Source organism: Manacus candei, unplaced genomic scaffold, assembly GCF_025592945.1.
Source record: "Manacus candei isolate 608988 ecotype Guabito, Panama unplaced genomic scaffold, ASM2559294v1 h1tg000024l, whole genome shotgun sequence".
Classification (NCBI taxonomy): domain Eukaryota; kingdom Metazoa; phylum Chordata; class Aves; order Passeriformes; family Pipridae; genus Manacus; species Manacus candei.
Genome location: NW_026138072.1, coordinates 474,735 through 501,457, shown reverse-complemented (window position 1 = coordinate 501,457; position 26,723 = coordinate 474,735). Strand labels below are relative to the sequence as shown.

The 26,723-nt window shown below is 36.3% G+C and overlaps 1 protein-coding gene across 4 annotated transcripts in view; it reads left to right on the top strand.

Annotated features, from left to right (window-relative positions):
* The window catches only part of UHRF2 (ubiquitin like with PHD and ring finger domains 2), an 80,307-nt gene that overhangs the window by 15,223 nt on the left and 38,361 nt on the right, over nucleotides 1-26,723 (top strand). For all 4 annotated transcript variants that reach the window (XR_007904641.1, XM_051788253.1, XM_051788254.1 and 1 more), the window contains exons 3-4: nucleotides 2,352-2,614; nucleotides 16,513-16,731. Coding sequence is in view for 3 of the 4 variants with exons in the window: in XM_051788253.1 (XP_051644213.1) it covers nucleotides 2,352-2,614; nucleotides 16,513-16,731 (482 nt within the window). In the remaining variant the exon portion in view is untranslated. The remainder of the gene's footprint in view (nucleotides 1-2,351; nucleotides 2,615-16,512; nucleotides 16,732-26,723) is intronic.

The following is a 26,723-nucleotide window of genomic DNA, read 5'->3' as shown; positions in this document are numbered from 1 at the left end:
GTTGATATTGGAAGTAAATGTTAATAATAATTAAATTATTGTTAGATGGTTAAAATAGTGATTTAAACAGAGTTCCATTGTATATTATGTAAATTAGAATGCTTTAGGTTGTTTTTTATTCCAGTTGTACCTGATGTCTGTTATTTATATGTGCTCTGAAGGACTAGTAGCAGGGTGGAATTATGTTCAAACTCCTGTTCCTTATTACTAAGACTGAAAATCATTAGTAGTATCTCATTTAAGAACTGGGGGGCCGTCTCAAGGTGAACTTGGCATCTGTGAAGGACACTGCCTTGGCTAAGCAATGGCCAAAAGGAGGAATACAAGACAAGTTACAAGAGAGGAGTTACAGTAACACTGCTTGGGCATGCGGGAATGATGTTAAAAAAACTGGAGCTCATTCAGAAGCCATGTGCATGTTTCCCCTTCTCATATGGTCTTCATAACTTTTCTTCCAAAAAACTCTGACTGTAGTAAAAAAAGTTTGACCGAAGAACACTAACTTGGAATAAAAACCACACAAACTGAATCTATAATTAAAATCAGTGTTTGTTTAATACTGTGTATAAAGAGCTACTGATAAAACAGTTCTTAAACAAGACACCTCTAACTCAAAGTAGTTGTCTTATGTGCCTCAGTGGTCTGTGGCACATAATTACTTGCCTTTATTCTTTACTAATTACTTGCCTTTATTCTTTACAAGGGTGGGAAGTATGTTTTGTAACTGTTCACATAAGATTACAGAAGCATGCATTGAAGAGGAATGATTAAGGGAGTTTGCACTAATTTATGATTTTATTCTACTTTTTTGTTGTTTTGGTGGTTTTGTTTGTTTGTTTTGTTTTGTTCGGGATCTGGTAATGATGATTTTTGACTTTGCTAACATGGTTTCTCTGGCACTTCCATAACTGGTTGCAAAAAGCAGAAGCAGATGAAGGAATCTTTACTAGTGTGTATCTTGTTCAACTGTGTTTTGGAGAAGAGGAACTAAAGCTCCCCTTTTGAGCTACAACTGATTCAAACACATAAGGTTGTGTAGGGATGCCTTCAAGAGGGTTCCTTCTAGAAGTGCCAGAATCCACTGATTATGTTTAAAATAGATTCACAGATTTAAAATGAGGCTACCCTTCTCTGATTTGTTTGTTATGTGGCTGAAATTGTCATTCTGGTAAAAAGCTGTACTTTGAATACTGTACATTGTAAGAAGAATAAGAAAATACATGTCCATGCATATGTTTTACATGGGTAGAAAAATAAAACCTTGAGTTTTGGAAGTTATCTTAGGAAGAGGAATGGAAAAAACTCAAGAAGTATTGCTTTCTTGGGATAAACTTGTTAGCTCAAACTGCTGTCCATTTTGCTTTCCAATACCTAAGGGCTGATTCACCCTAAATGTTAGAATGTTTTTGTGTTTGTTCCTGTGAAAATATAATAAGATTATTCAGATCTTAGAAACCAGCCTTTGGGGTTTCTAAGGGTGAGTATCTGTCTGGTATGATGTTGATACTTGACAAAGAGTAGAGCTTAAACCATATACATGCATGTGTCTCATAGTGTTTATTAAAGATATTTTCTGTGGTATGGGTGTGCAGTAGTTCTGTTGTAATCATTTTTTTATACTTGGTGTACTTTTGAAGTATTTTAAAAATCTTTTCTTTCAGTGTTCTCAGTATTATTAAAGGAACATCTGTTTAATTGGCTGAAGACTTCAGAAAGTTAAATGTGATTTAGAATAAAAATGGTTTGGTTGCCAGTAAATTAATACCGGTAGTACTTTAGAGTACAGAAGGGAGAAATTCTTGACATAGTTTCATTTCTTACAGTCATAACATTTTGGCTGACTGTGTGGGCAACCTTGTTAGACTTATTTCATCTCTCTCCTTGAGTCTTTATTGGTTAAAAAAAATCATGGAGGCCAGAAGGGTAGAAGGTTAGATAATAACTCCAAGTTGAAAGCTCAGGGAAGTCTGTAAACTGCTGGGTTGTGAGATAGTATTTTGATGCTCTATGTGCTTGTTTTAGCCATAAAGAACAAATGGTGAAACAAGAGGAAAGTATAATGACAGATCAAGTTAATTTTCAGGTTTGGAGGGAAAAACAGAAGAAAATTAGCCTTGCTTTTTAAAATTACATACAGATTATACTAGATTTCAATGAAGGAAGAGTAATAAAATACTCAAAGTGTAAATGAAAGTATTCATGACTGCATATTCCTTGAACTTGCTTAAGCTCAACTGGTTATTATATTTGATTGTTTTATAAACAGTAGCACAGTAAGTTGACTGATTTATTTTTTCTTAATTGGAAGTATATAAAATAAGCATTAATTCATTATTTGATTTTCCTTTTAGATAAATGAATTGGTGGATGCCCGTGATGTCAGCATTGGAGCCTGGTTTGAAGCTCATATAGAAAATGTTACCCGAGCAACAAAGGGACATAAGAATGGTAAAGCTCAAGGGAAGAGTGGTAACACTTACAAAAGGACTAATGGAAACTTAAATCAAGATCATTCTAGAGAAAATGCAAATAATTTGGACAGTACACCATCCACATCTTATTCAGACTGTATGGACACTGGTGAAGAAGCTATTTATCATATCAAGTACGATGAGTAAGTGCTCCTGATACTATTTTGAGGACATCACGTATTGTTATTTGGTTTGTGTAAACCAAGAATTTCTTGAAGAAGCTTGGAGTCAAAGAAAACAAGTTCAATATTGCAACCAAGGAAAAAAATACTAAAAAATTTTTAACACTTTTCAGTTGGATGTGGCAAATCCATTGGGAGTAATGATATTTTTCATCCCTAAATACTGTAAAGTATTAATTTTCTGTCCCTATGAAACTTAAAATATATCCTTTCTCTATAAGAAAAAAAAACTTTATAACCAAATTTTGAATATGGCTTTCTCCAAGTAAAGTGTTGTTTTAATTTTTTTAATTATTTCTTATGTATATTGAATTTCTCTTAGTGGAGCTGAAGGAGAACTCCCATTAGGGCAAATTTTGTTGCTTGATTTGGATTAACTTTATTTCAGATATAACAGTTGTGCACAAAATTACAGATCTGCGCTTACAGTAGAGATTTGTAATCAAGAACTTTGTGACTGAGGGCTTGAAGTTGATTCTTAAGTGGAGAGAGGGCATTAAGGGTGGGTTTTTTTCAGTGTTTGATTTTTTTTTTCCCTTCTAGTAATAACAAATTCTAAAGCCTGCAATAGGTGGATGGGAAGTCCTGAGTTTGGAAGGATTCTGTATTTATGAACAGGTTTTGCACCACTTCATTTGCTTGAGAAATCATTCAGATCTTGGTTTTTAGTAATATGTGTTAAAGCAATAATTTACACTTCTAAAGAAATAAAATTTTGAATCAGTTGAGTATTTTTAGTTTTCGATACTGAGATTAGTAAAAATACTGCAGTTTGTGCAATGTAGCATGCAGGTAGAAGGATGCAAAGCATGTTCAGTATTAACTAAAGCTAGATTTCCAAAATAAGTTTTTAGAGCAGCTATTCCAACTTCACCTATTTTAATATGTAACTCTGAGAGCACTTTTTTTTCCTCTGACTAGTAATAGATACAACTTAATGCATTTTTTTGACTCTATGCTGAGTTCAGGGTCCATATCTGTGACTGTATAAGCTCTCTACTTAAAATGTTAGAGAATTAAAAAGGTGGAAATAGAAATGCAAATATGTCATTGAATATTACAAGAAATACTTGAAAATAACTAGTCAACTATTATGATCAAAATGAAAATATTTTTTCTTGAAATTACATGTCTGTTGTGGTGTGATTTGAAAGACCTGGCTTTGAGATTACTCAATTTTGCAGTACTGTGGATATATGTAAGTTAGCAGTGAGGAAACATTTCTGAGAAAGTGTTTTTTACTGTTGCAATGAAGTTATGTTATTTTTTTGTAGATGCTATTATTTTTCATGAGTTAAAAGTACAGAAGTAGAAAAAGTTTCACAACATTTCTGATTTTTCTTTGACCTAGTCTTACTAAAGAAAAAGAAGATTGACCTCTGTTTATGTTTATTTCAGGATCTAGCTACTCCCATTCAGCAGGTAGAAACAAGTCTTTTTTTGCTCTTACAATAAGGTTATGTGAATATATACAGTACATACTTAGACAACAGAATTAGATAAGGCACAAAAGCATGATGTGGCAAGATAGTTACAATTAAGCTGATCAGTCTAAGGTATTGGAACTCAGAGTTTTGGAAAGAAAACCTATTGGAAAGTGAAACTTATACATTTATCAGTGATTGGGCTTTTGGTGGATGTTACTGATACAAATATTTCAGGGTCTCACTTTTTTTTTCTTTCAGTGTCACCCAGCATGCACATTCTTATGGTAGCTACATATGTGCTCATACCGCTTTGTTTTCATCCATTAGTGTTTACCTCTTTGATGTCTGTAGACAACATGTGTATCCTGCCACCTTTATGCTTGATGTGGATAAATAGGGAGGTCATGATGTGCTTTGCCACACAGTCAGTCATTTTTCTGCTCCAGAAACTAATTAATTTGTCTCTTCACTCCTGTTCTTCTAGGTTCGTATTTTACTGTGAGTACTATCTTCTGCACAGTTACCTGTGCCTGGTTGTTTTGTTTTTCAGGTGTGGAATGTGCATTTTGCTGCCAGATGTACTTGGCATTGTCTATCCTTGCTGTGTTGTTTTGGAGAAGCTCTTTTCCCTTTTATCTCTCAGGGGTGATGGTTCTCATGGGTAGCATAGTTTCAGCTCTGTTTTTCCTGCAACAAGTATATTCTTACATGACATCAAAACACTCTACATTATCTGAAACAGAATAAAAATTACTTACGAATGGAAGACCCAAGACTGGTTCCTGTAAAGCCATCAAAATTACTTTAATACATTGGAAGGACTATGTGTCAGAGGTGGACACGGGTACACAACTTCTCAAATCGTAACTGGTGCTCCTTTGTCTGTTACATCTTTCCAGTTTGGAAGGAAAAAAAACATGGAAAAGAAGGTTACAGTTGAGGGATAGGTCACCTGTAATGCATTGAATTTGTCTGCTCCAGCCCCCCTATGTTACTACACTCCTATGTCACTGTGTTCTCCTAGAGCAACTCTTCTTAAAAGGTGAAGCGGGACTTTCTTCTTAAGTGAGAAAGCTGACTTCAGCAGTAGTGTTCCTAGATTTACATATCACAGGTCCTCTGCAGAACTTGAACACGTTGGTATGCAGTCTTAGATTTCATAAAGGTGTGCCTCCTCTGAGGGGCTGAGTTTTCATTTGTTCCTCTTTCCACTTTTTGTTTAAATTGTATGGTTACACATCGCACCCTGGGCTGTATGTCTAGTATTTAACTACATTGCTGCAGTTGTTGTAAGGCCCACATATTTCTGCAGAGATTGTTCTTCTTAGAGAAACCCTAAGGCCATTGGGAGGAACAGAACTTCTCAGTTTCAAATTAAACTGGAGTCACAGTTCTTGATAAGCTCCAAGATTTAAAAGACTTGTGGTGCTTGTTTAAGAGCCTTATCTATCTTCATCAGTGAGAAGGAGACTGAAGTATCAGTTTTATCAGTGCTGACCTTCAGGCAGTACCAAATTGCTTGGCAATTTGTGGCTATGTAATTTCTGCCTGACAGAACATCTTCTCCTTTCAGTTTCTGAATGCAGCTTTTTCCCTGGAGGCTGCATTGTTTGCAAGTGTTTTTGAGTTTCTGTCAGTGTCATCTTCGCCTTCTGACACTTTATTCACTGTATTTCCATTTCACCTTCGCAGTTTTGGGTATCACAAAGAGCCATTAAAAACTTTGAAGTTAAGGGTGTGCTATGAAGTTTCATACAATGCTAAAATACATTACTTTCTTCTGCTCCCAGCAATTGACTTTGAATACAGAAGAAGTGAACCTGCCTTAAAAAGAAGAAAGCCAAATCCTCGGACTTGTGATGAATCCAACACATGCTTAGATCTTAAAGTTAACTGAGATGACTGTAGATAGTCTCCACCACAGCTTGCTTAAGAATCACTTTCAAATCAGAAACTGGACATTTCGATAGTTCCATAAGCAAATGTCTACAGTGCTGTGTAATATGAAAGTTTGCCCTTTCCTCTTAACTTACTCTATTTCATTTCTGTTGCTGGTGTAGCACTGGTTGTAGTCTAGTTAGTTTCGGGGAGACAGTGCTCATTCAGGGAGACAGTTCTCCTTCTGCAAGTGTTAGCTTCTTGATCATTAACTCTTCCTTGAAATAGTGGAAAGACTTATGGATTTACAACAAATAATGTCTTTTCCTTCCTTTTCCTTTTAAAGTAATTTGTTGTAAAGGCTTTTCATTTAAGAAGGCTTTCATTGGTCGTGACAGGAAGGTTGATGTTTCTACTGCATGAGAAATGTCAGTATACCTACCTTTATAGATTTAGTATAACTCAAGTGTAGGTAACTTTTTTCAGGACCATTGTGTTAGGCTGATGATATTCCCCCTCAGGTTTTATAACAGTAAACAGGAAGGTTTAATTTAAACCATGAGGTAGTTGTGCTATGTCATAAGTACACTGTGATTATTTATTTTAGGGAACTAGGTACTTCTAATTACTTCATGCTTAATGTGAGCTGGGGAGTGATGCCCTTGGAACTCTTTCAGATCTGAAAGTAGTCTGAGGCCTCTTTGTTTCTTAGCCCAAGAGATTATGGTTCCAGTCTGTGTCAGTTCTGTGTAGGATGTGTGTTGGATGTTTTTATCATCTGTAGAATTTGTGTGGATGTCTTTGATGTCTGAAAAGCAATGTGAGGTAGGATGCACTGTAACTGAATTACATGCCCAGCCTGATTCTGGCAATTTTGGTAACCAGATGACCATAACTGTTAGTGAGGATTTTGAAAAGCTTTATCAAGTTCCTAGATCTGTACAGGTGGAAGTTAAGAGTATTTCTAATAGCAGATTTATTAAGAGTTGATTCCCCTCCCTCCCCCTTCTCCTGTAGTAGTTCTTAGTTTTTCATTTTACTAAAAATGACTGCCTTCTTGGCTAACAGGAAGACTTTAACCGGATGGATTCAAGTTTCCAAGTACCTTAGGGTTCTTGTTGTCCATTAGTGTTGGTCTTCAAAGAGAAGCCTTGCTAACTTTCTGTTGTCTGATGGATCTTAAGGACTATTACATTAATCCTTGCTTCCATATGAACCAACTTTTAGTTGGTTTCCCAGGCTTCTCTCCTTGCACTTTCCTGAAGTTAATGTTTCTTCTAGGTTTGGTGAAAATCCTCTGGTATATGAGGGATACTCGTCATTAATGGTGTGGAAAATTGATAGTTCATGTTAATCTTCAGAGCCTGTGGCAACTAGCTTGCGACTTCAGTTGTTCAGCAAGGTGACTTCCATGATTTCCTTCTCTTCTATAAGGAGAATTACAGCCTGCATGTGGGTTTCAGCTTATGGGGGGGGAGGGTAGGGTTAATATTACAAGGTTTTTGGGGGATCTAGTTTAGATTTTGTCTTAAAGTAAAATTCAACCTACTTCTGATTTTGTTTAGGGAACTATTTTTCCTACATGCTTTTTAAGTTGTGTAGGTTTTCCTAAGTTGGATAGAATAGGCATCATCCAATTTGCTTTGGACCTGTTACTTCAGGTGGTTCCTATATCATCTCTGCTGCTAGCTGGATGTTCAGAGGATACAGTGATCTTGGAGATGGTCTGAGTGGATGCTGGTAATTTGGAAATATGTGGCAAGACTCCTAAGATAGAGTTTAAGTTGTGATACACTTATAATTCCTACATTGTTAAAGAATGCCAACATTCTGGATATCTGTAGAACATTAGTTCTGCCTATTACTCGTGTTTAGAAACTACGCTGTCCTTGGATGCAATTCTACAGAAATTACTGCATAACGAAGAAATCAGAAGCCCACTCTGTCCAAACTGTGTGCATGGGGAGCTACTGACTGTGCTTGTAGACTGATGTGTAGGTAGTTTTGAGAGCTACTAAAAGCAACTGATTTCTCTGGGGTATCATATCCTTGTGCATGTGTGTGTTCATCATTTATCTGTCCTGGAGCCTGTATGCTGTTGGGTTTTTGAAGCTGAGTAGAACTAACAGCTCTCTTGTGCAGACAAAACAGTCAGCTCTGAATGGGGTGAACTTCGTTGCACATAGCCTGGCAAAGCAGGCATGGTCAGGAATGTGGCTTTCCTGGAGTGATACTCTTGTTTGCATTCTGGGTGTGCTGACACTTGTTTCTTGTAGACAACTCTGTTAGGTAGTTGCTGCTAGTGGTGTATTCACACCTAATCCCTGTGCCAGAAATGTAGGGCAGGAAGAACAGGAAGAGGAGAATGTGTGTAAATCTATGCCAGTTACAGAGGCAATTTTGTTTTCATAATAAACCTGAGCAATGCATTCCTAAAGAATTAAATTACCGATGGGTAGTCCATTTTATTTTTCAGCATGAAGGATTAAGAACAGCATCAACTTTCATTGGTATCTAGTAAGACTGATGTTTGTGCGTTCTGTCTTATGTTGCTGCTACTGTTGCATCTAAATAAAAAACTTGGTGTGTTATGTATGCTTTTATCAGATATTATTGCTTATTAGGAGCTGTAGTTCTCAAAAATAAATTCACTTACTGTTCTAAACTCCATGGACCATTTAACAAAAAGACATTCCTTACGCCAAAGAGATTACAGCCTGCTTTGAAGGTAAAGGAACGTAAGAATATGCCATTACCATACCTGTAGGGCTCAATCAGTATGTCTCCCTCATTAGCCATTCAGTCTTCCATAAGCTGTGTAAAATGTCATAAAAATGAACATTGTTGTGGAAAATGCTGCATTAATTATAGACACTCAAAACATAAATAGAGCCCAGGAAAATATCAGTGTACGTGGTAGCTTATAATAGAAGCAGACTGATCACAGTGACCCAGGACACCTGTTTGACTCTTGTATTCCTAAGTGTAAACTGAACTAATTCAGTTGTTATCAGTCTGTCAGTGGTAGCTTTCATTTTGAGATGGAAGATTTAAGGCTGTTAAACACTATGAAAATTATTTGGCCTGTCAGCTCAATATTCCTGTTTTCATTTTTGTTTCTGCTTCTGCCTGAGAAGCTCTTGTAAGATTGGCTGTCTTTTTTACCATTTTCAGCTTATTTGCTTCTGAAATGTTTGAGTGATGTGAAGGGCACAGGTCCTCGTGTGGGCTGAAAATGGTACAAATATAGGAACTTTGGCAACAACTTTATTTGGACAGGTGGGAAACAATGCAAGACAAAAAAGTATTTAGGAGGAAAAAATGTTTGAGAGGGAGGAGAACCACTTCCCAGTGAAGGCTTAAGGTATGACTGATCATCAGTTTTATAAAAGGAGGACACAAAATTAAAGAAAACTCTTAAGGTATTTTATTTGAAAGACTGATAGCCTGGCACTCTTAAATGCTCTGTCCTGCTGTAGCCAGTAGCATTACCAAAAGTCTTGCCTATTTTGGTTGAGTTTCATTTGTCATTTGTAGTCCAGACTGTCATTAGCCTTTGAAAAATAATGTATTTGAATACAATTCCGCATTTTCATTTAAAGTGTACACACACACACAAACATACACATGCTCACATGTTAATAAAATTAGAATTTCACTGTGTTGCCACAGAGGTTAAAAATAGAGTCATCCTGTGTGGCTGTGTAAGTAACATGCAAGATGCAGTCTCATAATTGGACAGCACAATATTTTGAGACAATGAGAAGAAAAGTTCTAAGTACTACCTAAATAACTCTAAAAAATAATTGCTTTCCTCTTGAAAGTTACTCCCTAGCTGAAAAGATCAGCAAGAGGATAATATTGTTAAACTTGTTATTGCTTTCTCAAGGAATGGTTTGAGTATTAGACTTGCTTAACAGGTCCATTTTTCTGGATGCTTTTAATGTGAAACATTTAGATAAAGTTAGTGGGCTGGGATTAAATAGAATGTATCTGACAAGTCACACAGGTGAAAATACTGATAAATTGATTTTTGGAGACCAAATGACATGGGCCATTCTCAGATGAGGTGGCCTCTGCTTCTTTCTCTTACTTCACTTCCCAACTATGTACATCTGATAGTGAAGTTGCAATTAGTTTGGTGGTTGTGTGACTGTACAATAAAGTGCTCTTGTTTCCTAATATAAAAACTATAAAAACCTGTATCTAAAAACTAGTGTCCACTAAGTGAAAATTACTGGTTTTTAAGTCACAGATCCAATCAAATAAATTTGCCCAGTGGGGCAGAACATGGGAAAGAATCACTGCTTCTTTGAGAGGTAGCTGCTTTGTGCAGCATTAGTGACAGTGCATGATGTGAACAGTTCTGTTTTGTCTTCTGTGAAGAAATACCAAAATACATCCTTTGCATACTATGTGTTTCTCAAATAAACATGTTTACAAGGGTTAACTGAATTATTTGACTGTTTTCTTTATATACAGTAAACACAGGAAATAGCACAAATCGGGAAGGTGTATGCTGTCAGATTGCTGGCAGTAGTCTCAGACATAGAAGTGAGTAGACTGGGGAGAGCTTATCTGAAGGATATGAAGTTAATGGCTAGAAACGTGAAAAATTGATGGGAGCTATAGAGTACAGTTTCATTATGGCACCTGTTTCCTTTGGTTCATGTTGGACAGTTTAGAATTTCAGAAGAGGAATAAAAACTATACTGTCTGCCAAGTAGAATTTTCTTTTAAGCAGCGTCTTCCCAAGGGAAATGTGTATTTTCTTTGACCTTGTATTAGTAACAAACTTTAATTAGTCTGAATCACTACTTGGAGCACCTCTCCTATCTATGTAATTTTGTTTTCTAGTTTCTAGTATCAGTGACTAGTTTGTTTACTCATTCAAAACTTTTTCTTCATACAGATTATTAGGCAGTGCTAAAATAATAGAACACCTGCTCTGTCAGATGTAAGTCTTCATTCTTTACATCCTCATTAGAAAGAGTGCCAGTACAATGTGGCTGTATAGGCCTATTTGTTTGAACTTGAAAGTATTTGGAGGGAGTAGGCTGCTCACTACTTTTCATTTCAGGAAGTTGATTCCTTGTAAGGTTCTTTGTCCCATTTGCACTCCCATTATGCAGTTTCCTGACTGTATAATCTGTGTTTAAAAATGTCGAAGTGTTAGCATGTATTAGTAGTCAGGGTTTTGACAACAGGCATTAACTGTAAGACTTGGATTTGTAACGATGTAGACACTTTGCGCAAACTAGAAAGGAAACAGTTTGAGGAGAAAATCTGGGTGTTTCTTGTGTCTCTTTATAAAGGATTTGAGCTAAGGGGAGGGAAGCTTTGCTGTCCTTGTAGTTGTTTGAGAGAACAACTAAAATATCAACAGTTAAACTTTTTTTTCTTTTAAAACTGATACTCTCAAATAAATGGTTTGATCAGTGAGAATGAGATTGAATCTTACAGTTTATTTATTTGTCTTAAATTAGCTGTAATCCTTGCACCATCACAGGATTGCACCCCTGAGGAGAGGTTTTTCAAAAAAAAGTCTTTTGGTAATTGTGTGTCTTCTCATCTTGTGTGCTACCTAGTGAAGTAAACCTGTTTTTTATTACATTCACAGTAATTAAACTCATTATACCATAGTATTGTATTAAAAGTTGAACATTCTTTTTCTTTCTTACAGCTTCTGAACTTATGTTTTGATACTCTTATTTCCAGGTTGTCTCCCTTCAGGGTATCCATATTGTCTACACAGTGCAGTCGTGTAAGACTAGAAGTTAATTTTTCTTAATACTCGGAACTAAAATCATTAGGAAAGTAAGATTTTTCTTTTCAGGCTATTAATATGGTTTCTCAGTATTTAAGCTGCTTAATTGTGTAATTATTAGTTATTAGGTAAGGTTTTCAAAATCTTGTTTATGTTTCATGTGACTGATTTTTATCTTTATTGATATTCATTAAGCTCTCTATTCTGTCTTTTGAAATGCCTTACTTTTTTTTCTTGCAATAACAAATTGTCAGACCTACTGGTCTTTTGGAATTGCAGATACACAGGTTCATTCGTAGTTGTGGCTTACACACTCTTCCAGTGTAGTGTTTTCTGAACCACTATTTGCTTTCTCAAACACTGCAGCAAAATTAGGCTCATTAGTTCCTCAGGTAGCAAATTATCAAGGAGTGGTGGTGGTGTGAATATAGTTTTTATTCAGGTCTACCTTCTTAGTCAGATTTACCTGCTCTAGGACTTTGTTTCGTTCCTTTTTCTTTCTTCTTTTGTTTTTGCCCTTCTATTCTTTCATTTCAGAGTGTGTATTGACTTTTCTGAATTTGTTGATTGGGAAAATAAATTATGCTTTAATTTTATTAATATTGGAAAAACAGCAATTAAAGAAATTGTACTTCTACACTAACATTCGCTACCATACTTTTATGGACAAGGCTTGTCTTTTTTTCTATAATTTTATCTTTCCAGTCCCATTTGTTCTGGTAACAGCTGTGAAAGTTAAATGCTATGTTGCAAGTTCTCAGTACATTGAGCAGACTTGTGTTTATTCTGACATGAAACTAATGTGTGTCTTGGTATTTGAGTATTTTAGAAACCAAAGCTAACCATAGCCAAGAAACACTGGAATCTTTACTTCATGAATAATTCTTTGCTATGGAAGCTGTCTACACTGATAGGAAATCTCAAGAAATCCTAGATATGCTAGTGTTAGTAATTACAGTTAGACATCTCAGAGGGAAAAATTACAGGTAAATAGACTTCTTTTTGGCTATATTCATTAAACTCTTACAGTTATTCTTGCTATTATCATGTCTCCTTTTTCTAATAATAGGTGCCAAGTATCATAAAAAACCATGGAAAACCAAGAAACTGTCCATGGCTGTTTTAAATTTAAAGGTTTAATTGAGTCATATAATCTTCATTTCAACTGTACCAAATTTACAGTAGTCTAAGTAGAACCCTGCTGTGAAAATGTTTCTGTTTTGTCTTGAGGGCATCTCAGGATTTTAAAAGTAACTCAGTAAATAAGAAAACAATTTCAGTAAACATCCATGTCTGACAGTAGTCCTTTATTACAGTTTGCCAGAATTGTTTTTTCACCTAATTCTTGAGGTTAAAAGGTCATATTTATTCTCTCTATGTTTTGGGTTATCTACGCAAGGCCACATATTCTTATTTTGTGATTTTATGCTTAGATGTTATTCTTGTGTGTTTAAGAGATTAGGTTTTAAGTTAATGTGTGATTTTTACAAGTGACATGTTAATCTTCGGGAAAGTGAATGTGGAGGTAGTAGCATTTTGTAATGTGAGTGTGTTTTCCCATATTAAGTAAATTGGGGCATTAGACACTTTTGATGGGACAAGTTTACTGTGGAAGTACTGTCTACGTAGTATAATAAGGAGCAGTGGTACTGACCTTAGCATAAAGAGTTTAACTCTGCAATTTTGAGCCTAACTGAAAAGCTTGTGGCAACTGCTGTTTCTGCTGTTCTGCCCAAGGTGTCCATTATGGACAAATGTGAAGGGTTGGATATCTGCTAGCATTCACCAACAACCATAAAAGCATATTTGCGTGTGAAGGCACAGCAGTAAAAACCATTCAGTGTCTGGAATCCTTTGCAGAAGAAATGTGAAATCTTGACAAATGAAATCTCGTCTGTTTTTTTTTCTAAAGTTTCTGAGTTTAAGTATCTGACCAGCTGATTAGAGGAAAAATGCACTCAGTGAAGCCAGCCTTCCTTTTCTTTCTTTGGAAAGCAGTTAGTTTCTTTTTGTTTGTAAAAGGGGACTTCGGGGTTGTCTTCTGGTAAGTGATTTTGTTCTAGTCTTGCTGATAGACAATTTTCTTGCTTGGTTTTTTCATGTGCTACCTCTAAGAACAAAGGTGGAGTCACTGTTAGAAATGGCAATATTTGAAGTTCCTCAGCAGTACAGTAGGAAAGATTCTATTCTAAGTTTTATAAAGGTAGAGAGATAACACAAATCTGAATTTGGGAAAAAAATATTTGTCCAAAGGTCTCCCAGGAAAAACAGAGCCTGAAGGCATTTTAATTTTAAAAGAGAATAGATTTTTCAGATCAAAGTTAAGTTTCTATGAATGTAAACTCTTGTAAGTCACATATTTTGATTTTGATATTTTTATAGTGACACTGAAACTTTTAAAGTGTCTATTGGTTATTTTTACAATCCTGCTGATCCCATATGTACTTCTTACTTGATCATTTTGCTGTATGCATAAATCATGTATATTTTTGATCTATCTTCTCTAGTTGCTTGATGTTTAAGCCCTATTTTTGTTTCAGAGTTCAAGTAAACTGAGTCTTCATTCACTGTGTTCTACTTGCTGTATTCTCCAAACTTTAGGGAAGTTTTATTGTAAAACTATTGGAACTGATTAGTAGCTCAAACATAGCTGTCTTAAGATTTCAGTAGCCTGTTGTATAATAACATGATGTCATTATTCAGGCACTCAATAAAATAGACATGATCTCTGTAGTTGCTTTATGCTCTGTCTTATTAGCTGTAGGTGAATACAGCCTATGTTTTTGTGGGTAATACAGTTACAGTATTCACAATTATTATAGTAGAATTGTATAGTGATTCTCTTAAGGGAAAGCTGCATGACACAAAGGTAAAACCACAAATGTTTAATTTAACTTTTGTAAGTAGCTAAGGATATGTTTTATTACTTGGTTATTGGTTTATCTGAAGGTACACCTGCTTCTAAACTGTTGTGGTTCATGTTTCTTTAAACAGAATAAAACAATCAGTAAATCTCCCCACTCCCTCCCCTTGTCTCTCATATCAGTAGTAGCAAACTGGCATGTTAGATTCAATAGAAGGCATAAACCAAAGCAAAATGAACTTGTTTAAAGTGTCTCCAGTTTCATCAGTGGGCTTTCAATCAACTGTTTAGGAGTAGACATTCTGATTTCAGGCTATAATCTATCAGTCTCAAGCTGTTAATGACAGTAGTTTTAGTATTTCTTTGTGTTGTAAATTACATGTGATTTTCCCAAGATCTTGAAATTATGTTGTTCACTACAGGGAGGCATGCTGGAAAGTGGCAGAGCCATACTTTTATTAGTAAGAGCAGGATTTTGCCATTACAATTTAACAATGCTGTTTGATAAAGGTATATTAACTAAAGCATGCGTGTTCTTGCTTAAGTGCCAGTAATTGCATGATGAAAATATAATTTGGGATACATCATCCTCATGAGTGTTTGTTAAGAAGGAGAATGAATAATTTTAATAGCACTTGTTTATTGGCAGTAGACTCGGTTTAATTTTCTATTTAAATTTGTACTGTGAACTCATGGAATACTAGTTAAATGATGGATAATTTTTATCTGCTTACACACAGTATGAGAGAGACTTAGTCTGGTATCTTCCTTTTAACTTTTTGTAACAGGCCACCATTTTTTTTTTGCAAGTAGTATTTTCATCGTGTCCATATTTGTGCTGTTTTTCCAGCACATGTGCAAACTATACAGATTCTACTATCATGGAATAATTGCTTAATTCAGAGGATATGAGAAGGCTGTGGTGTTAAACTGAAAAGTTAACATTTCAAATTTGAAAAGCTTTCTTTCCTGCATTGGGATTTTAGTTGTAGTGCTGCCAAATAACACTATGTTAATTCTGCTAAATAAGTCTTTTTCATCTTGGAAAGGAATTGGAGCTTTTCAGAGATTATACATTACTCTTTGATTTTTGTATGTGTGCTGTGATGGCATACACCAACACAATAGGAAGAAAGCATTTTCTTATGTTAGCAATTTTTATTGCATTCCTTACTACATCTTGCTAAGAGAAGTGTGCTGTCAAGAGAGGAAATTATTCCCATGTTTGTCTTCCTAGATATTTTGGATTTGCAATTTGTGGGAGAAACACTTTAAATTTGTTAGTTCAGCTAGTTCATTGGCAGACTTAGTTCTGTTTCTCACTTACTTCATTTTGTAGTTAGGCTTTTTATTTAAACAGTGTGCATGGAAAGTGGACTAGAACTATACTTGCCGCATGAATTTGATATGATGTGTTTGTAGGGTCAGATATGGCATAAATAGTTTGTTGAAGTAGTGGAAATGGAACAAATGCATGAAACCAATGCTAAATTAGAAGTAATTAGACATAGGTTGAAAAACCTAATTTTAATCTTCATTACTTTTACTTTGTAATTTTATTTGGAATATTGACTTTACTGGGAGCAAATGGGCTGTGTGTGTCAAAACCTTGAACTTGATTGCATTCCAATCAAAAAGAGATTATAATTTTTTGTTGTTGCTTTGGGGTTTTTTTTGGTTTTGTTTTTTTTTTTTTAGGAAACTCATGGGCACATTTTTTTCTCATCTAAGATCAGACAAATTCTTGATACATGTTTAGATGAAAGCTATACTTTAATAAGGATATTAGGTCAGATTTATACTATGTGTCTTACGTGCCCAAAGCACATTTAAAATCTTCAACTGCTGAAAAATGTTTTCTGTGACTTTCTGTTCGCTGTTACAGGAGTCATAATCATTGCTGTTGTTGGTTCTACTTTTCAAGGTACCCAGAAAATGGCATAATAGAAATGGACACCATTAATCTCCGACCACGAGCAAGAACCATTCTGAAGTGGAGTGAACTGAAAGTGGGTGATGTGGTGATGGTTAACTACAATGTTGAGACACCAGAAGAAAGAGGATTTTGGTTTGATGCAGAAATTACCTCTTTGAGAGAAATCTCAAGGACTAACAAAGAGGTTCATGCTAAAATTCTGCTGGGGTAAGATTTGTTTGACCAACTCATAAAATCTTTACGTATCATATGAATTATGTTTTGTTTGGTTTTTTTATCTACGAGTGACCACTGGATTAAAATAATGTCATACTTGAATTCCACAGCTGTTTGAATTATAGAACTGCAGTGCCTAGTTTTTATGGTGTGCAGACTTACCTGTGAGTGAGAATTTTTACTTTTCCGGAGCTTACTGAAGGCAACCATAAGGTTTTATGTACTATTTGTGATTCAGATTGAACGGTGTTTTTAAATACTTTATATATTTACACTTATATTAATTTATGTATGTATTATATGTTCAATTCCATTGAAAACTGAAAACTCTGGTTTCAGTAAATTTTTAGATAACTGGGAACCCCTAGGTCTCACTGAGTATCAGTCATCTCTGACAGTTTGAATAAATCTCTGAACAGCAATAATCGCTTTATATTTCAGGTATGTTGATTTGCAAAGTAAAAACAAACTGACTAATTAAATTTTTAAAGAATAGAATATTTATGAGGTATTACAGTTTCTGATATGAGTAGAACATGGAACTGTGGGATGTGAAAATTGCAAGCTTTCATGTGACTGAACTCACCTGGATATCTTTGCTTCGTTTTTCTATTTAATTCCAAAACTTGTGTATAGTTCTTTAGGAACAGTGTCTTCTGCAGATTTCCTTATTGTTTTCTTAGGGATGAACAGATGACCAATCTTTATTGGTAGTTTCCTTGAGGAATTCACTGTAATGTTTCTCCTCCTTTTCATTACCTTCCTCATTCCTTTAGTACTATCCTTTTCTGACACAAAAGAACTAAAAGCAAATGGATCCAGTCTACCATCTCCATTCTTAGAGAAGAGGCAGGTGTGTGGGTACTTACATGTTAGGAATGAAACTGATTTTAAAATTAAATTTCAACTAAAGTTAAATTTCCTTTCACTGAAGAAAAACGTTGTCATGTCCCACATTTACTCATGAGTAGTATCATTGTTCTGTGAGTGTTTTCCTTAAAATGAATTGGACTATTAGTGTACAGTGTAGTTTTCTTTATGAGAAAGGAGACTGTTGTAGCTGTAGGAAGACTTGGTGTAGGACATGGTTAATGGGAAGAGGCACACAGAAGCCTCCATAAATCATGTCTAATTCAATATTTGTGTAAAAATGCAATCTTACCTAGTACTGGGAAACAGGAGAGACATTGACTTGGAAAATCATGAAAAATGGAAATCTGTTTTGGAATGGTGTGAGGATAGAATAGCCTTTGTCCTGGAAGATTTTGTTACGAGGAGACAGAGTTTTTGCTTAGGAAGGCTTTCTGCCTTAAAGGTAACTCTTTCTCAAAGGCAGTTTCAGTGCTTTCTCCCCCCACTCTGTGTACCAAGAGAAGTTCTCAGCCTCTCTGTTGGATATGTGAGAGGAGAGATATAGTGCTTACAGAAATGCTACAGGGCTGCTGCAGCCCAGGGACAGTTGGGGGGGGCAGAGATGACAAAACCCTTTAGGGAACAGATTTGCCTTTTCCTGCTGAGGCCTGGTGCTGTCTTGCAGCACCAAGGAGTTTGTAAGTTTTTATGTCTTTGCCTCCGAAATAAAACCTTTGAATCCTTTCCACTGCCTTGGCATTTCTGGGGAAGAGACCTGCATATATTTTACCTTACAGATGGTTTTTAATTTTAGAATTACGGGAGTTTTATTACATAATCTCAGTGCATTATGGTCATCTTGTAGTAAGTAGGGCAGGCACATTGACTTGTTTTGTAGGCAAAGCAAAAAAACTCCGAACTTGAAATGTAAAGCTAGAAAAATTGAGTAGATATTTTGAATTAACTTGGAGAATAGAAGAGATTAAGAAATGGAGGCCAGTCTAGAGAGACGCAGAATTTCATTGTAATGCATTTAGGGCTAGTGGCATTTGGTGAATTAGGGATGGAATTCATGACCTTTTATAAATAAAACTGTCCAGATAGCTGTTTACATGAAGTTCAAATGTCTATTGATAACATTATTTAAAACTGTTGTCTGCATAGATTCTTTCAGAGTTTCCCCCATTTAGTAAAAATAGGATAATCTAAATATGTTTTATATTGGCAAGAGCAAGCACCTGGTGGCTAATGAAAAATTCTGGTTGGGACTCTATAGGGTAGTCTTTTTAAAATCTAAATAAACTGATAGTTGTGCTTCAAATTGCAAGATGGTAACTTGAAATACCATGAGTAGTGAGGCAGGTACAGTGGGGGTCTCCATGATATTTATATTTATTATCCTCTGAAAGCAGTAGGAGGAAAAGTACTGTTGACAAATACCTGTATTAGAAGGTGGCAAATTTAAGTCCATTTTTCAAGTTGAACCGTATTTCAGGAAATTTTCTTCCTAATTAGCAATTCAGGCTTCTTTTAAGTGCTGATAGTTTGTATATGCAGTACTTAACTAGTTGCAGAAAGTAAGGTTACCATTTCTTAAATTTATCAAGAATAATTCTCTGTCACCTGCACTACCTGAGTCATTCCTCTCAGATAGTAGTAAAAGTACAAGAAAAATCTCCTACTATTCATAAACCTCTGTAAGGAACATGCTGCAACAATAATCGCTTTATGTTTTAGGTATGTTGATTTGCAAAGTAAAAACAAATCTCTGTGTTTCAATGTTTAATAATATATTAATATAAAATAAATAGTATTAAATACATGAATTTATTTTAGAATTATCATGTAATGATGTTATTATTTTAATCTAGAATAATATAATTAATATGTTGATATTCTAGAATTTATTATTGATATTTGATAATGAGTTCTTGGCATAATGTTCGCACTAACTACTTGTCTCAAATAAAGGTGACATTATTTTGAATTTTTTATGATTCTACGTTAGTGATTAATAGATTGTATGTTAATGACTAGTAATTTGTGTACTACTTAAGAACAACCTTAGCAGGCAGTAAAGGGACACAGAGCTCTTTGGGCTGCTTCAGGTATATTTGTCATGTAGAGTTTTTTCCTTTTGTGGTGTTACATCAAAGAGACTTTGTATAAACAATTTTGTACAAAATATTTGAATGTTTGATTTACTGATCTTGGTTGCTTTTGACAAAGATTTCATGAGGCTGTTGGCACAATCACAGGAAATAAGAAGAACATGTGCTGTTTGTGGTAATGCTTTCAAGCTGGTAGAACATGTCATGAATACTTATTTTTTACTGTACCTTTTGACACATGTGTGTTAGATGTTACTTTTGCTTATGTTTTAGTCATAACCCAAAGGAAAAATCCTGTACATTTTGTCATCATTTCTTCTAGTTCATCTTTCGGAAAACAGATATGAATTAGAAATTATAACCAAAGAAAGGAATGCAATTTAACAGGGAAGATAAAGATGTCATTATGCGAAGAATAACCTATCCAACCTATCCAAATAGGATTTACTATGTCTCAGATACAAATACTGGGAAAGCAGCAGTGCTTTGACCGCGGAAAACAATACTAGGTTTCTCATGACTGTGTGCATGCCTACAGTTCATAAAATCTGAATGTGAGATTCTCAGCTCCGAGTATCCATATTGTGGTACCTCTAAACTGATTTTAACTGGCAAGGTGCACCTTTGTTTTTGGACATCCTCTGTTTTTCTTTTTAGGGAGAATCTTCTGTTTCATGATGACAGCAGTTGTTTGTAGTCCAGAATAATATGACTTGTCATCTTTGTGAGGCTAACTGTTCACAATTTAACATTGCAGCTGGCAGGCGTGTTTCAATTCACCACACCAAATTGAACCAAAGTAGAAAAATGATACTCTGTTTTTTTCTCCATGCTAGAATTGAAGAAAGACAAAATCAGCTCTTAGGTTTTCTTCAGTCAGCCTTTCAAAGTTTGAGTTTAGCAAGGATTCTGTCAATACCAAGACTTGTACTTTGCTTAAGCCTTTGGAGATACACAAGAATGTAGGTATAAATTCTGTGGAGTGAACAGAATTTTTGTCTTTGCATGAGTGAGTATTTAATGAAGTTGAGGTCTTTTCCTAAGCAACCATAAGGGAATGTAATAGGAAGTATCTTAAATTTTCATGTTGTATTTGTCATCTTTTAGTTCTGCAGGTTTTTGTGTGAGGCTTCCTGCTCCCAAAAAGAAAGTATTATTTTGTTTCCAGATTAATTTCTCTCAATTTTTAAATATTCTTGTATTTTCCTTGTAACCTGTTTGTCTTTCTCTTTTGTTATCTTTTTTTTGTGGGATGCATTCATGTTTTTCTTCTCAGTACTCCCTTTATTCACATCCAACATGTTTTGTTCTCAGAATGCAGTATGATATTTTTAAATTATCTTTCTACTACCTGTACAGATTTTACTCATAGCTGCTCCTTTTACTTCTTTTGGACAAGACTGTACATTTATATTGAACTTCTGGGTTTTGTAAGTCACACATGTATTTGTTTTTATAGCTTTATAAAGGCACAGAAATGAAACACTTTACACAGAATACTGAACTAACAATGAAACAAGCCTTGTACTGGTTTTTTGTATAATTTCAAGAGTTCTTGTGCCTCTGTGAATTTCTGTCTAGCTAGTAAAAAAAAGTGTATTGTACCTTGTTTTGACACTTAGAAAAAAAACAGTACAGCACTTCCTATCCCCCTCAGTATATATTGTGATAATCATCATGGTGTCACAGTTGTTGTTGTCCTACTTTGGTAGGTGCCCAATAGTCTAGTTCTCATAGAGTTTTTCCTCTTTAGGCCTGGAATTTTTGTCAATGTGGTTTATGCCTTACTAATGCTTGCATGATCTTCTATCCATAATAACCTCCGGGTTTCTTTATTTTATTGTATAAAATATATATTATTTTATTGTAATGTCTTTGGCTACTGCTGGTTGATCTGGGGAGATATTGTTTTGATGCTGTGTGAAATATAAACAAGATTTACTTGGACCCATTTTTTAAAATAACTGTCATGCTGTATCAGCAGGTATCCTAATAATAAGAATTTTAATTGCCAAAGACCCTGCCTGCAGCTTTCTTGCACGGATGTAAAAGCAGCATATTTCTTCTAAGCAACAAAACTTCTGAAAGGGTGAATTTGTGTCTCCCTCTTTCCTCTTTTTGTGACTTCAGTGGAGCTGGTCACCTCCTTTGAAGAAGAGACCTCCTTTTGAATCAACACAAGTATTTCAAACCAAGGTAGATTCTCATTGGCCAAGAATCCTCCTGGGATTTTTCGTGGTGATTCTGTATTGGTGATGCTTAGAAACCCTTAAGCATTTCTTCGTACTGCTTTCCCTAGACTCTACTGCTAGAGATGGCTCTTTTTGTGATATTCAGCCTTAGGTAATAATCTCACAACTCTTAACAGGAATGACTTTTGACAACATGAATAATATTTTGGGTACCACTTAATTACCTTGTTGGACAAAAGAACTCATGTTTGCTCTAGTGGAGTGTGAGAATCAAACTGTTAAATTCCAGATTAGGTTTCTGACTTCACTTCAGTTTTGAGGAACAGTAAAGAATTAAAAGATACAATGGGCATGAGGACAGAATATTATTAAGAAGACTTTGGAGTAGTGTGAAGTGCTCTGTATTAATGATTCAGGTGTATAGGACAAAATGCCCAGAGGTATTGGGACGCAGTGTCAGCCTCTGGGTTCTAGAGGAAAGCTGTTCACTGGGATGGGAGAAAGGCTAGTGTTCAGGACGTATAATTTCCTTCAAATGTGAGACAGAAGAACAATATTTGACTGAGAACAGCTCATAAAGAGAGCATGGACAGTGAATCCTGTGACTACTCCCTGTGGTAATTGTCCTCTTTTCTAAGGTCATAAATGAGATACAGTACCTTGGTTCAGCACCTATAACATCAAACTCCCAGTATCAATACAGGCTGGGGGATGAACTAATCAAGAGCAGCTCTACCAAGAAGGACTTGGGCATGCTGGTGGATGACAGGCTGATCGTGAGCCAGCAGTGTGTGCTCACAGCCCAGAAAGCCAATTGTATCCTGGGCTGCATCAAAAGCAGCACGGCACAGTGAGTAGTCATGAGGGATGTGATTCTGTCCCTCTGCTCTGCTCTGGTGAGACCCCACCTGGAGCACTGCGTCCAGTTCCAGGGTCCTCAGCACAGGAAAGACATAGACTTGTTGGAGCAAGTCCAGAGGAGGACACCAAGATAGTTAGAGGGTTGGAACACCTCTTCTATGAGGAAATATTGAGAGAATTGGGATTGTTCAGTCTGGAAAAGAAAAGGCTTAGGGGTGAGCTAATTGCAGCCTTCCAGGACCTGAGAAAAGCCTACAAGAAAGATGGAGAGGGACTTTTTACAAAAGCATGTAGTAACAGAACAATGGGGCTTCAAACTGAAGTGTGGTAGTTTTAGATTTGATATTAGGAAGAAGTTCTGTAGGGTGAGGGTGGTGAGACACTGGAGCAGGTTGTCAGGAGAAGCTGTGGATTCCTCATGTGTAGAAGTGTTCAAGGCCGGGTTGGATGGGGCTCTGAGCAACCAGGTCCAGGGGAAGGCATCCATACCCCTGGCAGTGAGGTTGGAATTAGGTGATCCTTAAGGTCCTTTCCAACCCAACCATTCTCTGATTCTATGAACTGAAAGAGTACATTTTGAAAAATAGTTGGCCAACTTGTTATTATAGATATCCTTTTCATGTTTCTTCTTTCTCCTTTCCCTTTGGACAAAAGTTTCCATTTTATGAACTGTCCTTGAATTTTTATGATGGACAGATCCTGCACAGATCATAAAAATTCCTCCATGCACTTTTTTTCCTTCCATGCTTCATTTTACTGCCTTAATGAGGAGAATTCTTCAGGAGGTTCCATTGAGTAGAGAGGAGTTGAAGGATTACTGTTTTAAGATTGCTTGTCCATAATTATTTTTCTTGTATGGAAGAAATATTTTATCTTAATACTCTCCTCTTCCAGATTCTTATAGAGAGAATATAAAAAGTAATTGATTTGTCCTTTGTGCTCTTTCCCCACACACTGCCTGTTCTTAACTGGCATTATGGAGAACCTGATATTTCATTGTTTCAGTTTACTTTCCCAAAATGGAGGAAAGTATACTAGATGCTTATAATTAATGTTTAGTCTTTTGGACTATAAATGTACTATTCTTTTGTCTTAGAATTTTAAAATTTGAGTTGCAAACCAACTCTGCCTTAGAGAAAAGGTTTATCTCTCAAGCTGAGTAGCCCAGTCACGTGAGATCTTAGTCCTGCTGGTGAAATGGTAAGACTTGGAGGACAAATCTCTCCAAGGAAAAGGAGCAGGCAAATCCTGTGGATCAAAATCTGGTTAATTGCACAGCTTGTGTCAACAGACGTTTGACTTTTAATACCACTTTGATTTTTGTCCGTGACAACTGGAGAAAGGCAGATATTGCATCCATTTTAAAAGAAGGCCAGTTAGCCTTATTTCAGTCTGTGGAAAAGAGGGGACAGTCCTCTTGGAAGTGCTGGCCAAGTGGAGATCATTTGGAATAGCCAGAGTAGAATTTTTTCCAACAGAAAATCATGCCTTGCAAGCTTGTCTGCCTTTTGTGATAAAATTATTATTTCTGTGGCCAAGGGGAGAGCAAAAGATGTAATTTACTTCAACATGTAAAATATCTTTTTTCTGCACCCCATAGTATCCTGTCCCAGTCTGACAGTTCTTGTAGTAATCTGAGTGGATGGGCAACTAGGTGGGTTTAGAAAAAACCAAAAGATTGAATGATCTTGCTCAGAGGATAGTGGTTACGCTGTCTGGAAAGTGATAACATGCAGGGAACTGCGGGGATGTATCCTGGTACCTGTACTGTTCAGTGTCTTAAGCAACAGTGTGACAGTGGCAATACAGGGCACTCTTGACAAGCGTGCAGACACACTAAATTGATCAAAATTTGAGGGTACTGCAAGTCAGAGAGACCTGAACAGTCAGGAGGAATGGATGATAGGAGACTCAAGAACGTAAAGGTGGAAAAATGCAGAGTTTTCTTGCACCTGGGAAGGCAGAGCCCTTTGCAGCAATGTTGGTTAGGAAGTGGCTCTGAGGAGAAGGATCTGTGGGTGTTGATAAAACAGCAAAGTGAACAGGAGCCACTATGTAATGAAGATGAACAGTATTCAGGTTGTATAAAAGGGAGGAAAATTGGGGAAAGTGATTTATTCTCAGTTAGTAAGCATTAATTAGGCTTCATCAAGAATACTAGATTCCACCGACCCACTCAAAAACGCACCCCCCCTCCTAACCTCAACACACAAAAGAGAGACTCATAGAGTGAATTTCACAGAGGGGCAGAAAATTGGTTCTTTGGATTGCATTTATAAGCTTAAATTTTCAAATACTTGTTAAAGCATTAATTGCTTTAACAAAACAACAAAAAAGGAAAAGCACCAAGTGTTAAAATTTAAAATGTTTTGGATTTCCTAACCACTATTTCCTAAATAATTACTCTAAGGTGTATTTTGAAGGTGAAGAGTGGGTTGACTTGGATCTTGAGGGTCTTCTTTGGTTTCCCAGAACATAAACTGTATCTTCAGTATTTGTAACAGTGACCTTTCTGTAATAAACATGCGGACTTGGAACCACAGAGTCTTTTGACTTGCTTTCTAGGGGGGTGATATTTTGAAATGTTTTGAAGCTTAATTTCTTCTCACTGAGGAAAGTAATTCCAAAGAGAAGAGGAAGAACAGAAGAAACAAACTGAAGTGCAGAAAGGCAAACAGTGGTTGGGTGGGTGATGAGCACAATATTAGGGAAAGCGTCATGAAAATAATAAAAAAAAAAAGTAGTAGTGTTGAAATATATGTATACATTTAAAAGAATCATGGAGGATGGAAAAGAGCTCCTGAGATTGGTGAAGCAGGATCAGCTGGAGCAGACTGCTTAGAACTATATCAAGTTGAGTTTTGAATATCTTTATGAGAAGAGACTCAACAAGCTCCTGAACAGTCACCATAAAAATAAAATTCACTCTGGCTACACAAAATACATGTTTCATATGTTTATACCTCTTATCCTAGCAGAGGGCACTATTTAGAGGAGTCTGGCTCCCTGTTTATACATGGGTGAGAGCCATCCACACACAAGTTTTCTGTTCTCCAGAGTAAACATCCTGTATCAAAGATTTTCCAGTTCCCTAATAATTTTTATGTCCTTTTCTAGAACCACTCCTATAATCCCATGTCTATGTTCCCTGGGGAGCCTAGGCTTGGCCTAACCAGTGCTAAGTTGTGAGGAACATTCGCCTTCCCTCTACCTGCTGGCAATGCTGCTCCTAACGTAGTCCAGGAGGCTGTGGGCCTTCTGTGCTTGCAAGGGCACATAGCTGGATTATGGTTGTTGTTTATATGTTCCTCAAGGTCTATATCTACCAAGCTGCTCTCCAGTAAGTGCTCCATAACCTAATCCTTCACTGGGGCTAATTCTTCCTTGCTCTGGGCGTTCCTTCTAGTCTCAGTGTCCTTGGATCTCTGAACGTTGGTCTTAGAAGTAAACAATTAAGGCAAAGAAAGGGCCGAGTACCTTGGCTTTTTCTGTTTATTGTCATCAAGGGCCCTTCTATATTTAGCAGTGGGCTCTCATTTTCTGTAGTTTTCCTTTCCTGTTTTTATTTATTGCCCTTCACATCTCTTGCCAGATTCAAGTCAAAGTAGACCTTGGCTTTCTCAACCCTATGCCTGCACGGTAAGACAGGAACTCTGTACCTCCCCCTGCCTTGGGTCAGCTGTCCTGACTTCCATCTCTTACACCTTTCCTTTTTATATCTCAGGTTGGTATGGGAGCTCCCTACTCATCTGTGCAGGCTTCCTGCTGCCTTTGATTTCCTGCACGTGGTGATAGACCATTTTTGAGCTTGGAGGGGGTGATCCTTAAATATCAACTGTCTCTACTGGGCCCTTCTCTGTATGGTATCTAGTAGGATTTTTCTAAGCAGATCTCTGAAGTGATTGTGGAAGCTCATGATGCATGTGTGCTGCATCTACTCTCTGAAAAAATCTGTATAGGAGCTTTT